The sequence below is a fragment of a genome, unplaced genomic scaffold (genome assembly GCF_019419815.1).
Source record: "Pyrus x bretschneideri cultivar Hongxiangsu unplaced genomic scaffold, Pyrus_bretschneideri_v1 Contig24, whole genome shotgun sequence".
Taxonomy (NCBI): domain Eukaryota; kingdom Viridiplantae; phylum Streptophyta; class Magnoliopsida; order Rosales; family Rosaceae; genus Pyrus; species Pyrus x bretschneideri.
In genome coordinates this window covers 1,929,870-1,947,242 of record NW_025999546.1, presented here as the reverse complement: position 1 = coordinate 1,947,242, position 17,373 = coordinate 1,929,870, and the positions used below count along the sequence as shown (strand labels likewise).

The 17,373-nt window shown below is 37.5% G+C and overlaps 2 protein-coding genes across 4 annotated transcripts; both read left to right on the top strand.

Moving 5' to 3' along the window:
- Nucleotides 1–6,734: 6,734 nt before the first annotated feature.
- On the top strand, nucleotides 6,735–13,994 carry LOC103928660 (probable aspartyl aminopeptidase). Of its 3 annotated transcripts, none has more exons than XM_048586429.1 (11): nucleotides 6,737–6,979; nucleotides 7,063–7,153; nucleotides 7,603–7,738; nucleotides 8,115–8,387; nucleotides 9,565–9,712; nucleotides 10,533–10,772; nucleotides 11,388–11,520; nucleotides 12,140–12,321; nucleotides 12,875–12,987; nucleotides 13,383–13,487; nucleotides 13,689–13,994. In XM_048586429.1, exons 1-11 carry the CDS (start codon nucleotides 6,815–6,817, stop codon nucleotides 13,744–13,746), a joined length of 1,644 nt encoding a protein of 547 aa, XP_048442386.1. In that variant the 5' UTR covers nucleotides 6,737–6,814; the 3' UTR covers nucleotides 13,747–13,994. The 3 variants fall into 3 exon arrangements, with proteins under 3 accessions (XP_048442387.1, XP_048442386.1, XP_009336013.2); XM_009337738.2 differs by having other exon boundaries at nucleotides 6,738–6,979; nucleotides 13,682–13,994; XM_048586430.1 differs by lacking the exon at nucleotides 8,115–8,387 and having other exon boundaries at nucleotides 6,735–6,979.
- Nucleotides 13,995–15,115: 1,121 nt separating this feature from the next.
- LOC103928659 (rRNA-processing protein fcf2-like) lies at nucleotides 15,116–17,296 on the top strand. Its single transcript, XM_009337736.3, has 6 exons — nucleotides 15,116–15,290; nucleotides 15,465–15,734; nucleotides 15,862–15,922; nucleotides 16,620–16,688; nucleotides 16,784–16,899; nucleotides 16,978–17,296. The coding sequence occupies exons 2-6, from the start codon at nucleotides 15,505–15,507 to the stop codon at nucleotides 17,084–17,086; spliced, it is 585 nt and encodes a 194-aa protein (XP_009336011.2). The 5' UTR covers nucleotides 15,116–15,290; nucleotides 15,465–15,504; the 3' UTR covers nucleotides 17,087–17,296.
- Nucleotides 17,297–17,373: the final 77 nt, after the last annotated feature.

Genomic DNA, 17,373 nt, shown 5'->3' with positions numbered 1-17,373 from the left:
AAACTCCGTTTCAAGTCCTCACTCAACATGTTCCTGTGGTGTCTTCTCATACCCTCCAACCCCGGGTCTTTGGGTGTGGCGTACGTGCATATTCAGAAAATTCATCGCACTAAGTTGGATCCGTGTGCACTTCGCTGTGTGTTTGTTGGTTTCTCCTCTCACCAAAAAGGATATAAATGTTATCACCCTGCGACTCGTCATATGTATGTTACCATGGATGTGACCTTCTCTGAATCAGAGTATTTTTATGCTCCCGTATCTTCATCTTCAGATCCCCAGGGGGAGAACTCTAGTGATGATCTGAAATGGTTGGACTTGGAAGGAATCTCTGTATTTGATACCGTGCATAATGGGGCAGGGCTTATACATGCCGAGAATGATAAATCTGCAATTGTTGCCGAAAGCAGCATGCAGTCAGGACCGGTTCCAGATGAGAGTGATCCCGAGAGTGATAAATCTCCATCAGTTGTCGAGAGCAGCCTGCAGACTGTTGCCGAGAACAGCATGCAGTCAGGACAAGGTGTTGACGAGCCTACTAATGTACCCCCCTCTCTCTCTAGCTCCACAGTGCTGCCCAATGAATCTTCTCTGGATATACCTGAGGTAAGTATTGTGGATGATTATGTAACTAATACAAGTAATGATGTAAATACATATAAGCTGCCACCGAGACAAAATCGGGGTGTGCCTCCTAACAGGTTTTCTCCGGAAGGCAAAGTGAAGTATCCAATAGCCAACTATGTCTCATGCAGTGGTCTTGCACCAGAGCGCAAGACTTTGGTGGACAATATGGAGGCTACTCGAGTACCAACCCGTGTGGAGGAGGCTCTAAAGGATCAAAAATGGGCAAACGCAATGGATGAAGAAATGTTGGCGCTACAGAAGAATAATACCTGGGAGGTGACGTCTTTACCAGAGGGAAAAAAACAGTTGGCTGTCGTTGGGTGTTCACTGTCAAATACAAAGCCAATGGATCAATCGACAGGTACAAAGCAAGGTTGGTAGCTAAAGGATACACCCAAACATATGGTGTAGATTATCAAGAAACGTTCTCTCCGGTTGCCAAGATGAATACGGTACGAGTTCTGATATCTTTAGCTGCTAATATGAACTGGCCATTAAAACAGTTTGATGTGAAAAATGCCTTTCTTCATGGGAACTTGGAGGAAGAAGTATATATGGATTTTCCTCCTGGGTACAGTGCTGGTAGAAGTACCGGAGTATGTCGGTTGCGTAAGTCTCTTTATGGGCTTAAGCAATCGCCTCGTGCATGGTTTGATAGGTTTACTCAAGTTATGAAAAAGATTGGGTATTACCAAAGTCATTCTGATCATACATTGTTTGTCAAACGGAGACAGGAAAAAGTGACGGCCTTAATCATCTATGTAGATGACATGATTATTACTGGGGATGATTGTGATGAGATTTCAAGGCTGCAGAGAAATCTTGCTGCTGAGTTTGAAATGAAGAACCTAGGGGATTTGAAGTATTTCCTTGGAGTCGAAGTTGCTCGATCGTCGAAAGGTATTTTCTTGTCACAACGTAAGTATGTTTTGGATTTGTTAAAAGAAACTGGTATGCTGGGATGTAAGCCAGTTGATACTCCTATTGTTGAAAAACATCATCTATGTTTGGATCCGAATCAGAAATCGGTTGATAAGGGGAGATATCAGAGACTTGTAGGGAGACTAATTTATTTGGCTCATACACGACCAGATATTGCCTATGCAGTAAGTGTAGTAAGTCAATTTATGCATTCATCGAGTGAAGATCATATGGCTGCTGTTATGCGTATCTTAGCTTATTTGAAGTCTGCACCTGGAAAAGGAGTTCTCTATCGGAAGCATGGACATTTAAGGATTGAGGGGTTCACGGATGCTGATTGGGCAGGAAGTGTAGGTGACAGACGGTCTACTTCGGGATATTTTACTTTTGTAGGAGGCAATTTAGTCACATGGAGAAGTAAAAAACAGAAGGTAGTATCAAGATCCTCAGCTGAAGCCGAGTTTCGAGGGATGGCTCACGGCATTTGTGAGCTTCTCTGGCTTCGAAAACTTCTTGAAGGGCTTGGGTTCAAGCCAAAGGAGACCATGAGACTATACTGTGATAATAAGTCAGCGAGAGATATAGCTGATAATCCGGTACAGCATGATAGAACAAAACATGTGGAAGTTGATCGGCATTTTATTAAAGAGAAACTTGAAAGGAAGATTGTATCGATCCCGTTTGTGAGTTCAGATGAGCAACTTGCAGATGTTCTAACTCATGCAGTATGTAGTCGAGAGTTTGATGACTCACTTGTCAAGTTGGGCATGTGTGATATCTATGCACCAACTTGAGGGGGAGTGTTGATCATGAGTCAATATTAGGAAAAAGGAATGTAAATAATAGGAGTCCTTTTTAAGTAGGTTTGTATTAAAACTTTTGTTTCCTTGTGGAACTTAGATTGTACATGTATATATTTCAGAATAAGTAATACAAGATTTATTCCGTAAAAGTTCTATTACTTTAATTGAGGGGACTTACGCTCAACAATATGAAAAGTTATGGGAGTACTGCGAGGAGGTTAGAAAGACAAATATAGGCAACACTATGATGATGAAGGTGGTTCCTCCTTATTTTCAAAGACTTTATGTGTGCTTGGATGCATGCAAACATGGGTTTGTATCTGGTTGCAGACCTTTGATAGGCGTAGATGGCTGCCACCTTAAGGGAAGATTCCAAGGTAAATAATTAATTTGTAGTTTATTTCGCATCAACTCATGGAGACGTGGTACTAATTTAATATAACATATATATATATATATATATATATCTATATGTGCATATTAATTCGATACCTTGGTAGGGCAATTACTTGTGGCAGTGTGAATTGATGCAAATGATAATATGTATCACATTGCTTATGCGGTTGCTGAATTGGAGACTAAAGAGTCATGGTGTTGGTTTTCAACTTTTGATTGAGGATCTTGGTTCAGTAGTGAACATGGGTGGACCTTTATTTCAGATCAACAAAAGGTAATTATTTGCTTTAATTTCTTTGCTATAATAATATTGAGATGTTAAGAAAAAACTTTATATCATTTATTGGTGTTAAGAGTTGTATATATAAAGTTATATGTAAAGCTTTTATGTTGCTTGATTGATTAACAATGATGTACAATGTATACCTTCTTTTATATATATATATAGGGATTAGATAAGGCTTTTCAATCAGTGGTACATGAAGCATCTCTTGGATGGTGTGTGAGGCATCTCTATGAAAATTTTAAGCAACTTTTAAAGGTCAAGCACTGAAGGAAGTGCAGCCATGGCATCAAATGAAGTAGATTTTATTTGTGAGATGGAAAAATTGAAAGAGTCAGATGAAAAAGCTTATAAATGGTTGAAAAAGAGGGATCCAAACATGTGGGCTAGGCATAGGTTCAGTTTGAAGATCAAATGTGATATGTTGCTGAACAACTTGTGTGAGTGTTTCAATTCCTGGATTTTGGCTACTAGGGATAAACCAATACTTACCATGCTTGAGATGATGAAGTGTAAAATAATGAGAAGGTTGCAAGTCAAGAGGGACTGATTAGTAAATTTGAGGGTCCAATTTGTCCCAAGATCCAAGGAAAGTTAGAGATAAATAAAACTGTCTTATGGATTCAGACCAGTGTATTATGGCAATGGAGTGTTCCAAGTGGGGGACTCATTGGTTGATCAACATGCGGTAAATTTGTGGACAAAAACTTGTAGTTGCAAGAGATGGGAGCTCAATGGAATACCATGTATGCACGTTATTTTTGCCATCTTCCACAATCGACAACAAGCTGAAGAGTTTGTGGATCAATGTTACACTCCATATGCTTATTTGAGGGCTATTTCCTCAGTCATATATCCTATCAAGTGTATGAAGTATTGGCCAAAAGTTAACCAAACACCTGTCCTACCTCTAATGTTTAAAAAGCAGCCCGGGAGACCTAAAAAATGGAGAATAATAAGGGATCCTGAAATGGAAAAGAACAAAGATCCCACCAAATTGGTTAAGAAGGGGAGTAGTAAAACATATACAAAGTGTTGGGAGAAGGGACACAAAAGAGTTGGATGCAAAAATCAACCTCGAGAAGCTCCAAGTGGGGTTTATATAAACAAACGACGGGCTTATCTATTTCATAAAGATGGTAGTCATGGTAGGGGTGTGAACAACAATGAAGGTAATGAAGAAACTCATCCTACTCCTCCATATTAGTGCTCCAATGTCCAACAATGTGGTGAAGTCTTTGTGCCTCAAAGGAATGTAACTGGAGAGTCATCTAGACATACTTTTAATAAGAAGAATGCAAGACCGTCTAATTTACAAGTAAGGAATAATAGACTTGACTTGTTACTTTTCAAATTAGAGGTAATATTTAATATTTTTTTTGTTGTTAATTTTAATTGTGACAGGCGAAGAAAGTTACAAAAAAAAGAACGGTATAACTCTACAGACTTCCCAACCTAAATACTTCAATCTTGCCAATGTAAGTTATCATATTACATTCCTTGCTTTATTTTCTTAACACAACTACCAACCTGCACATATATTATCAGGTATAGTTTTTTAATACTTACATTTGCAGTTTCATCCACCTCAAAATTTTGTTCAACCAACCATCACCAGAGGCCCTAGAGGGGGCACTTTCATTACACCAAATGTGTCAAGGACACCAATTACATGTCAAATAGAGACAAGACCAATTGGCACCAAAACTTCTTCACAAGCAAACTGGCCTCTGATGCCACAAATAGTCCTATACTCTAATATGTCTAGGCCTAGAGAAGGCACTTTCATTATACCAAATGTGATAAGGCCAAGTGCAACCCCAACTTCTTTGCAAGCTAGGCTTCCAATGCCGCAAGCAGTCCCAAGCTCTAGTATGTACATGCCTAGCATATACAAGCTAAGCATACAAACTACACCTTCAACTTTAAGTACGTCTAGAGCTTCACATTCATGGAAACCACTTAGCAAAGCTGTTTATACAACAAAAACAACTAAAAGTTCAAAGAAAAAGAATTTTTGATTGTAATTTGAGTTCTTTTTAGTTTTTCTTTGGCAGTAGGGATTCTGTTAAGTTTTATCTATCTGATGAGAAAGAAAGACCATGTAGTACTTATTTTTGGTGGAGTTCAAAGGAACTTCATTTTAAACTGTTTGGATTAAGGCATGGGTTTTATTTTTTACATTTACAAAAGCTTGGAATTTGTTTTCTTTGTGATCTTGCTAGTGTTCAATTTGAAGTTGCCTTTTGTTTTCGTTTGTGCATATAGGAATATACTTGTGATCAAGTTTATGTGCAGATTTAATTGGAACAAATGTAGTCTCATTTATACTGAAAGTGAACAAGAAAACAATAATCTCATATTTAAATTTTAAATGAATGACTTTCTCAATTTATGTAATTGTGACCAAGTTTAGTGAGTGTACAATAAAATTACGTTTCTGTCCTCTCATGTGCCAAACACGTGTCAATTTTAACTGTCTTTTAGCTGATTGTCTTGAATTGGCTAATTGATATAAACACATGGACCAATTTGGCCAAATTAAAAACACATGAACTAAATTGGCTGATTAAGTAAAATACAAGGACCATGTTGACATTTAATCGAAAAGGAATGAACATGGGACTTGGAAAACCTTCAAATACATTCAAAGGAATAAGGCCATCTCCAACCGAAGGATCTAGATGGATGAAAATAGCGTGAAAACCCATCTCCAACTGTGTTAAAAAATTAATAACTTACAAAATAAAAATTTTCACCACTTATATAAAAACACGTCATGTACCTCCTATGTTCCGGTCATAATTAAAAAATTTTTTACTCACAACAACGAGGACATCATTGACATTTTCTTTCTTGGAAAACGCTAATCGACTGCCACCAGAGAGAGCCGAAACCCCCTTTGCAGCAAGAGCATTAAAGACTAAGAGATTTTTATTTTTTTTTATTTTTTATTTTTTAAATGGAGATTAGTTAGAGCAACCCAAGCATGAGAAGGCTCCTTAGGGCAACTTCCTATTCAATCCCTTCGAATGAACAGTAATTATCTTTAATGAATAGTAATTGTATTTTGCATCTCCACTTCTAAACTGAATAGATATGGCAATAGGCAGTAAAATATTAGTATTTTTTATTTTATAAAAAATAAAAAATAATTTTATTTGTAATTTCGGATAGAATTTTTAATCGGTCTCATTGAACCACGTGTCATTAAATAAGAAATTACAATCCAAAGTATTTGAGAAAATATAAATTTGTGGTGTAAGTTGGAAGATAATGATAACATATTTATAGAAAAATTAAATCAATTTTTTATTAATATTTTTTATTTTTTATTAATTTTAAAACGTGGATCATTTGACGTCAGCCAAACATCACACAGCCTCAGTCTCTCAGGCCACCAATTCGAGCTGGACCTCTCACTTCCCCCCCCCCCCCTCCCCTTCCTCCCCCTCCCTTCAGTCCACACACCCACATTGGTTGAGGCTTGCAGCTCTAGCCATTGGGTTGGAAAAATGGCTCGTCCTTCGGGCTACTCCTCCCATTGGAATTGCTCTTATGAACTTACATCATATCAAACTTTAATGACACGAATATTTATTTTTAAATTACATTTTATAACTTATTTTTATAAAATATTAATCAAATTGAAAATATTCGAGCCTTCTAAGTTTAGGAGTTTAGGAGGTTAATAATTGTTGGATAAATCGAACTAAAAAAGTTGCACACGCTCGCTCACAGGGACTCGCAGTCGCAGAGAGAGTAGAATACCAGAAGAAGTTGAGAAATGGCAGCGATAACTCGATTGCAGCAAATGCAACTCCCCCACTCTCCTCTCACGGTCAAGCCTTCCATACTGTTCCCCAACCCCAACCAGCTCCGCCGCTCACGTCCCCGCACTTTCTCCACCGGTCCTATCCTCTGCTCCTCCAACTCCCCTCATCTCCCTCAGGTCCTCTCCCTCTCTCCATAATTGATACCTCTGACGTGCAATCTGTATGTAATTGATTTTGTCTTGTATGTGGTGTTGGTCAGAGCTCGGTTTCTGCGGCGGGAGCGAATACCTCAATCGTTGGGGATCTGCTCGACTACCTCAACGAGTCTTGGACTCACTTTCATGCTACCGGTACTCATCACTCTATCATTTTATGTTGTTTTTTAGTGCGTGTGTATTGTCTGTTGAAATTTTTCGTAAGAATCCGTTTGGTTACTGGGAAAATTAGGGTAAGGAAGGGAAAGGAATTGAACAATATGAACTCCGTGGCATTTTCTTTTGCATCTGCTAGGATATGGATAATAAGAAAAACTGATCTTTAGAATATGTTTCCGAGATTCAAAGCTTAGTTTGGTAATATTTCCTTTTGAATTCAAACAATCGCAATGTGCTCAAAAGCAAAGCAAATTCATCCACTTCGAGGCTAAACCCCGAGGGCTTAAATATGACTTAACTTTAAATTGTTAACTTTGATCCAATTATGAGGCCAATGAATGCTTATGTATGAAGAAAGAGGTGCTGAATTGGTTACATGTATGGTCATAGTTTTGTTCTAATTTAGGATTTGGTCTTCTTTGCAGCTGAAGCGAAAAGACAACTAATTGCTGCTGGTTTTCATTTGCTGAGTGAGAATGATGAGTGGAACCTGAAGCCTGGTGGCCGCTACTTCTTTACACGGAATATGTCTTGTTTGGTTGCGTTTGCTGTTGGAGAGAAGTGAGTGAAACAGATCTATCAGTTGAAAAATAGGATGATGGATTTAGAATCATCAGCAACTATGCATTACTACTAACCTAATGGAGTATGTGACCAGTTACAGTTGGGTGACATGGGTTTACAAATTGTGTAACCTTTGTTATTGAATTCTGGATATTTGTGTCACCATCATTTTCTTTTGACATAGATTTACCGCATATATTGAATTATCTTTATGGTAATAAAATCTCTGTAATGCCTGTTATTTTGTTTATTGCTTTGTATACAGCTCAAGTCATTCCTTCTTTCCTTTTTTACTTTTTTTTATTGTTAGGTTTGTATTTGTAGTTCTACCTGATTGGCACTTGTTAATCAAAAGTTATTCTTAGTTCTTCAGGTGTAGTGTTGGTAGTGGTTTCCATGTGATTGCTGCACACACAGACAGTCCGTGTCTAAAATTAAAGCCAAGATCTGCATCATCCAAGTCTGGTTATCAAATGATCAATGTGCAGACATATGGAGGTGGTCTCTGGCATACTTGGTTTGATAGAGACCTAAGTGTGGCAGGCAGGGTGATATTGAGAGGCAGTAAGGGCTCCTTTTTGCATAAGCTTGTCAAAGTGAAGCGACCTCTGTTACGAATACCGACCCTGGCCATTCACCTTGACCGGTTAGAAAATGCTCCTGTAATGCGTAGTTCTTTTGAGTTATTTATTTATTTATTTTTAATTTTTTACCAAAAAGTACCTTTACTTGGTTCAATGAAAATGTGAACACTGTATATGAATGATGAAGACCTTATTGATCAAGAATTGTAGATGCTAGAGTCCAGTTAGATTGAATTTTAAGGTGGAGTCAATATAGGGTGCTCCACGAGATGGGTACAAAGTTAGCAGATTAATTGGACTGACTTGTCTGTTCAGAAAGGTTTTGTTTCTCTGAAGAAAAGTTAAGCTTTGCAATTGTTAATTTTGTTAAAATGTAATTTGGTAAACTGAATTTATGTTTGTGTCTGAAAGGGGATTCTTTGATCAAGAGGAAGATAAGAGGAAAGGTTAACCTTGAAGGAAATGTGCTGTATATGAATTTATTAGATTGAATGTATTAACTGGAGTGTGAGACAACATTCTGGAACAAAAGCTTATGTTTTCATGCACAAAAGCTCATTGAATGTTGATAAAGGTTATTGATACATTAATAACACTGCTCTGTGAAAGACTATCTATGTTGGTGATCATAGATGTATTATCTATTACTTTAATTTGTTTAACTTAGCAATTGAATATATAATCTAAGTAAATGTCCCTATACTACTAAGATAGTAGTTTTCCAGTTTCTGAGAGGATCTATGATTGCAAAGGAGGGTAAAAATCTTAGTATATATGATCGTGAAAGATAAATATTTGAAGCTTATACTTATAACTGAAAGCTTCCATGTGCTTTAAATTGAGATTTCAAGTTCTCAGTTATGGCAGGGCTGCCCCTTAGCATTTAGGAGCACTCCAAAAAGTTATACCTGTTAATGAAGTCATGCTTTTGTTAGTTATCAAATATTCATATGTCATCTTGTTATAGTGAATGGCTATATAGGGCAGGTTTTTTAAGAGAATGCTATATGTATGCATACATTTGAACAAATAAATTTTTATTGGTTTAAGTTTTGAGGTGCGACAAGATTGTACAATTTGACAATTGGTAGACAGTTCAATAACTTAGTTTCTAAGTAGTTATAGTCGAAGCTGCATCGTGTTTCATAACTATTAAGTAGTGTGTGACTTGTCTTAAGGCTTTCTAATAGAGCCAGTTGTTGTGCAGATCATCTCATTGTTTTTCGTTTGCTTGTTTAGCACAGTAAACAAGGATGGATTTAAACCGAATATAGAGACTCAACTTATTCCTTTACTGGCATCCAAACTAGATGAAGCATCTCTGGAGACAAAAGAGAAAAGTACCACAGCATCTTCAAAAGCTGATCATCATCCTTTGCTCATGCAGGTATTTGTTTGGTGTTCCACAATTAGTTGGTAAAGCTTCTAAAGTATCTTTGAAAAGTATAAGCTGGGATATTCTATCTGTTAGTGTTTGCGGCTTGGGAATATGTGAGCTTGCCCTTTCCTTGTATCTTCTGTAATGTGACTATAATTGAAAAATGAAAAAAATCTTATTTATGTCAATCTAAAAGACTAGAAGCATATTGTTTCACAAAATTCACTTGTATATTCAATAAAATAATTAAAAGATAGAAATTGAAATGAGAAAAAGCGAGCAGTACTCCAATGCTTATGAGAGTTGTATCATCAGTGCTTCTGCGGTTACCTCTATCATTTTTGGGTATGAATGGTAGAGTATAGAGGTAAATTTGCAATGGGAAATTTGCAGGAAAATTACTATATTCATAGCAATGTCACTGGTGTTAGCACTGGGAACGCATTCTTATTTATCTGTTGTATGCAACTGTTAGAGGTAATAGACTTTCTTGTCAATTTAGGATAATACATTCAATCTATATCACTCTCTAATCCCTGTGAGTAGATATCCTAATCAGCAAATACCATGGCACTAAATAAAAGTGGTCTTTATATATAAAGAAAATTAGAAGATGTGAAATTATCACGTTCGTTATAGTATATGGGCATTCCCATATCAAATAACCAGATGATCCGGTTTCCATTTTTGACTTATACACAAGTGAATTCTGTTTCTATGTAACATTGTAACTTTTCAAGTTATCCATTTTTGTGATCACTGTTAAAGTAATGGTGCACTTGTTTTGGGTGTAAAACACTTTTTATTGAATTACAGCTGTGGTTTTCAGGTTTTATCAGATGAGCTCAATTGTAACATAGATGACATAGTGAGTATTGAGTTGAATATTTGTGATACCCAACCGAGCTGCCTTGGAGGTGGAAACGATGAATTTATTTTTTCAGGAAGGTTGGATAATCTGGCCTCGAGTTACTGTGTGTTAAGGGCTCTCATTGATTCATGTGAATCACCTGGTGGTATATCAAGTGAACATGCTGTACGGATGGTTGCTTTATTTGACAATGAAGAGGTATTTCCTTCATCAGAAATTCTTGCAGCATGAATTTTCCCTTATCCCGATCCCATATTTTTATTTGTTACTTGAAGCACTGAAGTTCTGTATTCATATGCTTCTAGGGATAGTTTGCGTGCCTCACATATTCTCCTTTTCCAAAACTAGATTTTCATTATCTAATATCCATGACGATGTAAAATTACGTGAATGACTATAAACACTATTAGTTATACCATGCGGAGTGGACCCTACATAGGTGTCACACACACTGAGAGGTAGAGTCTGTTTCTTGCAATGCCCCTCAATGTCATTGATCACATTTAACTTTACTGTGTGGCTGATGTTTTCAACAGCCTGCGATTATCTGCAACACTCATGCCATCCTGAAAATTAAAATTCGTGCTTGCATGTGTGTTGCATGACCACACATTCTACACTCTACAGAAAGAGAGTAATTACTTTCTGTTGTAGAGTTTCAACAATTGAATCATTTTATGATGGTTCTTATTTCCACAAGGAACATCCCCTTCTTACTCATGTTGCATTTATAGTGATGGTAATCTTTCGTGTGCATTTTCTCTTGCCTTTTTGACCAGTTCACAGATTCTATCTTCAACTCTTCTTGTTTAGGTTGGTTCAGGTTCAATTCAGGGGGCTGGTGCACCAACGATGTTTCAGGCTATGAGACGTATAATTAGTTGCTTAGCTGAAAAATATGTTGGTGAATGTGCTTTTGAGCGTGCAATTCGCCAATCATTTCTTGGTAAGTTTGAGTCACACCTTTATGAGTTTTTCCCACTGGACCTTTAATAATTCTCTTTCTCTCTCTCTCTCTTAAAAAATTATCTTGAATTTTATTTTTCATTTAGCTCTAAAATGTCTATTGCACATTCAAAAGACAAATGGAAAAATGTCCATGCCATGAAAATATCTTGCAATTCACTTTTCATTTAGCTTTACATTTTGGTTTATGGATTCAAAACACGGAACGGTTTTGAGATTCCATTCCTATATTTTGCAAGCACATTCTCAGGAATCTGATAACTGTTATGTGTGCACGCTTAAGGGGTACTTCCTGGTTACCATTTCCCACTGTTACCAAACACGTGAATGATAGCCTTTTTGTTCTCTTCGCCCAAAATAGACATGGGAGTTGCCGTCCTAAGCAACCCACTATGCGAAGAAAATGAACTGTAAAGGGAATTACAAAATCTCTAACTGTATGTTTTTCGATAAAGGGTTTACGGTTTTGAATCAGAGACTGTATTATAGCTAATTTTATTCTTGTGACCAGGATATAACTTCTTTTTTTCAATTTCTTTGTTCTTAGGTAATGTATCAACATAATCTCTAAGTGTATATTTGGGATGCTTTCTTAATAGTGTCTGCAGACATGGCTCATGGAGTACACCCAAATTTCATGGACAAGCATGAAGAACACCATCGTCCTGAAATGCAAAAAGGTCTAGTTATCAAGCATAATGCAAACCAGCGCTATGCTACTAGTGGGGTCACATCTTTTATTTTCAAGGAAATTGGCAAAATCCATAACCTTCCAACTCAGGTATTTACTGTTGGACACCCAGTTTGATTAATCCATTTAACAATCTTGCATTAAATAAGTCATTAAGTAGGAATCCCATGCTTTAAATAAGTTGAATAGAGTAGGTTACCCTTTCCTTGGAAACTGACCTTATGTTCTGTGCTATTCATGTATTATACTAACATCTTCATGGAGAGAAATTTATCTCTTTTCCTTTACTAATGACCGAAACAGGATTACTTTCTGAATGTTTATATATTGCTGACTTGTTACATAAAAAAACTGAAATCCAAGCCACAAAGAAACTCCGAAGTTAGTAATTCGTGTTAAAAAAAAAAATGAATTTTTCTTCCCTATTCAATTTAATGTCTACTTTATGAGATAGCATCATAGATCAGATACATCACTCTAAAGATAAATCAGTCCTTTTTTGGAATTCAATTTAAAGCATATTGTCGTGAGAAAAAATTGATGTCACATGTCTCATTGATTATCTTTGACATTCTTTACTTCAGAATCTCAGATAACAATAACTTAGCTCATAGCTTTTACTTGCTCTATTATTTCTCTTAAGGAATTTGTGGTGAGAAACGATATGGGATGTGGATCTACCATAGGTCCCATACTAGCTTCAGGGGCTGGCATTCGTACTGTCGATTGTGGCATTCCTCAGCTTTCTATGCACAGGTATCGTGTCGCAAATCAACATAAATCTCAAAATTTTGATGCCAACTGATATTTTTAATTATGAAGATCATATTTTCATAATTGATCTCACTCCCGAGCTTCATTTATTTCATATTTTCATGTCGTGGCATATCTTTTGACGACTCTAGTAAAGTGAGCCTCTCTCTAACCGTCTAATGAAAAAAATGCAGCTGATAGTAAAGTGAAATAATATGTTTCATTAACTATCTTAATTGTGCTTAAATTATTAAGCATTTTGATAATCTAACTGATAGTTTTCAATAAAAGAGAGGCTAATATTGTACGTTTATGTATTAGCACTCCTTTATAGGTTGAAATATAATGCGTCATGAGTTATCACTGTTGGTTTTGTTTATTTTCATATCTAACTGCAGTGTGAGAGAGATTTGCGGGAAGGAAGATATCGATATTGCATACAAATACTTCAAGGCATTCTACCAAACTTTCTCAAGCATAGACAGGAAGCTGGATGTAGATTCGTAAGTCGCCTTTTATTACTCTGTTGAATTTATTATTCCATTATCTGTTTGTGCGTGGGCTGAGACAGACAGAGCTTGAATAAATTCCTTCGTTTGAAATGTTTACTTTTCATCACATAATTTTCAATGCAAAAGCAAAATTTGTTCGAGATGGGCTAGGTAACAAGAACTCCTTTCTTTTTTTTGGGGGAAAGGTAACAAAAACTGCAACAGTTGGAGGGGGGGATTATTTCTGCTAGGCAAATGTGTGCCTGGCTAACCCTTATTGCAACTGATGGATCCGAGGAAGCAGAGGCATTTGGGCTTGGTTTTGAGTTGCCTCTAGAGAGTTTCTGCTTGAGCTCCGAACAAAGCCTGATTCTCTTTGTTGGATTATGCCAGTTTTGCAAGTACATGTGCAAGTTGAGCTTCTCCATACCGATTTGCTCCCGTTGTCCCTGAAACAATGAAACAGATCGTTAATGTCAAGTATTTATGATAGGCAAATGACACTACTTTTCGGTTTCTTATTTGCGCTGGGAGTATAAGAAAGAACGTTCTGAATGAGCTGCGTACATTGAACTGGAAACCGAAACCGAAACCAATTTCGAACCAAGCCACGCCAGTTGGTTTGTGTTTTTCCGGTTCATCCTCCATGACCAAAATCGAACCAAGCCATGCCAATTTCGAACCAAAATCGAAATTAGCTACCATTTCATCCTCCATGACCAATTTTCAATATAACTGTACTATCCGTAATCTGGTGTAACCAAATTCACGCGTGTTATTAAGCGTGTATTACTCAAGTGAAACAACGAGAATTTGAGGCTCACATCTCTTACAGCTGCTTGTTGGTAGTCACAACCAACGTTCTTGTAAGTTCATATAATACATAGAGAGCTGTCTTTGGATGCGACATTATGGCACACCAACGCAACTCAGACGGTGTCTAAGTTCTAAATCCTAGCTTTCACAATACCATGCATAGATTGCGGACAATTTGACACCTGAGTCCCTCCTAGCCCCAGGCGTGAGAATAAAAATAAAAATGGAAAATCCCGAACCGGCCCCTTCCAGTCCCAAAACTGAATTGAAAATTGCCTGACCTAAAGCCAAACCGATCCCAAAATTTTCGTTTTGGGATTGAGGCTCCTCTATGTAATCAGTTGGGAATCCCGAACCAAATATCAACATATTTTATTGTCTAGAAGGAATTAGGCTTACTTGTTTTTTAGTACAAGTAGCTACCATGTTTGCTATGACTTTTTATTATCGTCAAACCATTATAGACATCTTTGCTTCTGTTCAATATATAATGACTGAAGCTAATTTTGGTTGGTTAATCCGATCAATTCATTGATGGTCACGTCTGGTTAGCTAGTTGGTGAGGCAATAGCTTATCAAGTTGATGATCAGTAGTTGGTTCGAGAGGATGATCAGCCACACTAGGACCGAGACACGGTCTAGACTCCTACGGTGGGCAGCACTGGAGAATATATATATATATTATATATATATATATATATTTTTTTTTTTCTTTATTTGTTTATTTATAATTTATAATTTAAAAATTACTTGAACCGTTGGATTGGTTAAGATTTAATCTCAACCGTCCTTCGTAAATTAGCTCTATCCCAGACTCTCCTCGTCTCATTAACTCTCGATCACTCCAACACTCCAACCCTCTCATCTCTCTCGAATCCGCGGCGGCGCTGCTCCGTCCACCTTCTCTGACGGGACTCCGGCCAGCCACAAGCAAGCCACAGAGACAAGCACACGCACCCTGCTAGGCCTCTTCTTCGTCTTTCGAGTCCCAAAATCCAGGTAAGGTTTTTCTGGTTTAGGGCGGCCTTCACTTTTCGGTATGGGTTTTTTGGTTCTTTTCGTTTGCAGTCAATAAATGGACGTTAGTTTCTGGGTATCTTCTTCTCTTCTCTGAATTTTTCAAGGAATTAAAACTGCTTTATGCTTATCAGCTTATGCATGTAATTTCCGTAGGTTCTCTTTCGAGTTTCGGTTCCATAAATTGCGTTCTAGAATGGCTAAAAGCAAGGCGGCGATTGGGCTCTCGTGGGAGCCAAAGTTGCCGGCTTTTTCATCGGCCTCCAAAAATCGAGGTTGGTCTGGCTCCAAACCTCGCCCCGAAGCTAATCCGCTTTGGAAACCCAGCACGCAGCTTGTCGATGGCCTCTTCGTTCCGCCAAATGACCCGGTAAAGCGGAACAAATTGGCCAAGAAGCAGATCAAAGACACTGCTGGATCAAGCTGGTATGTTATCAGCTCAATTCACTCTGGTTCCTTTTAGTCTTGGGTTTTGTTAGAGTCCCCTATATCATTGGCCGGCGATTGAAATTCATATTCTTTTCGGTGTTTCGGAATGTGTTTTCTGATTTAGGTTTGACATGCCTGCACCAACCATGACCCCGGAATTGCAGAAAGATCTCCAATTACTCAAGGTATGGTAACTTATGTTTTGTTTCTGTTTTTTGTTTTCATTGGCACAATGTTGTAGTCCTGTGCATTCCTTGTTTTCTCGGTTTTGGGCTTGCCACGGTATTTGTTTTACTCTTAAGGATCTGTGTTTTCAGAAGTTTTTGTGGTTATAGTTGTAGTTACCATGTCATTGCATCAACCTTGGAAGTAATAAACATCGGACAGTCTTTCAACCCGAGTCTCTAGCATTGAGAATGTTATAAAAGCCAATCGAACTTGGAAGTTTGCATTTGACGGTACTTTGGTATGATTCCAAGTGCTTGTCAAATTGGTTTTAACGAAAAGAACCATCTAAATGCAAGCACCTTCTGTAGTGAGTGGTGTTTTTCTTGTCCATCCGCAGACCATATGTTCATCGAAACATTTAAACGAGATGGTAATTCTTTGGAATCTGGAACCCCTTCCAACATTCAGTTATTTTCCTGTATTATTCAGACCATTTCCGTTCTAAAGCATATCAATTGACATTTATTTGAACCTAGTGGGATATATGCCTGCTCATGCACCATTTTACCGGCTTATTGATTTCGGGTTTATCCATTTGCAAGGATCACTATAATTAAAACTTCTGCATTTTACTGTTTCGTTTATTTTTTGGTCTTATGCTTTCGTTGTTGTTAAAAGGAAGTATAGTTGGCTGATTCAATTTTCTAACTGCAGTTAAGGAATGTTATGGATCCAAAGAGACATTACAAAAAGGGGGATGCACAACCGAACAAGTATTTCCAGGTTAGAATATGGTATCACGATAACGTTACAAGAAGCCGTTCACGGGATGTATTAGTACATTTGACGAGGTTAACTGCCTTGTGGCTGTTTATCAGGTAGGGACAGTGATAGAGTCCCCATTAGATTTCTTCTCGAGCAGACTTACAAAGAAGGAAAGGAAGGTGTCCCTTGCAGAGGAAGTGCTTTCTGATCGTAACCTTGGCAACTACAGGTAATAAGATAGCCAGAGGTTTCTTTCACGGTTTTATTACTATGATGCTGTTGCTTATTTCGTTGATCCACCATACAGAAAGCGGAAGGTTCGCGAGATAGAAGAGAAAAACCGGCCGGGTGGAAATGAAAAATGGAAGATAAAGGGAAAAGGGTCGTATCAGCGTGCAAAGCAAAGAAGGCACTGATACATCTCACCTTGACCAAATTTTTGAGACTCTGGAGAGTTTTTTATTTCACACAATCAAAGAAAGATTTTGATCATGTGTACTTTACTTAGTGAGAGTTTCTTGAAAGCTTCTGTTACTGCTTGCCTCTGCTAGGTGGTGGCCTGTAGCCTCTGAATCTGATTTCCGTGCTTGTGGGCAGCGAAATTTGACACACCGTTTTCAGCTTTACGTACCATGTTTTATTGATGATTGACGAATTGAATAAATCAAACGAAAACAATAACTAGCAGTACATGAAACGTTAA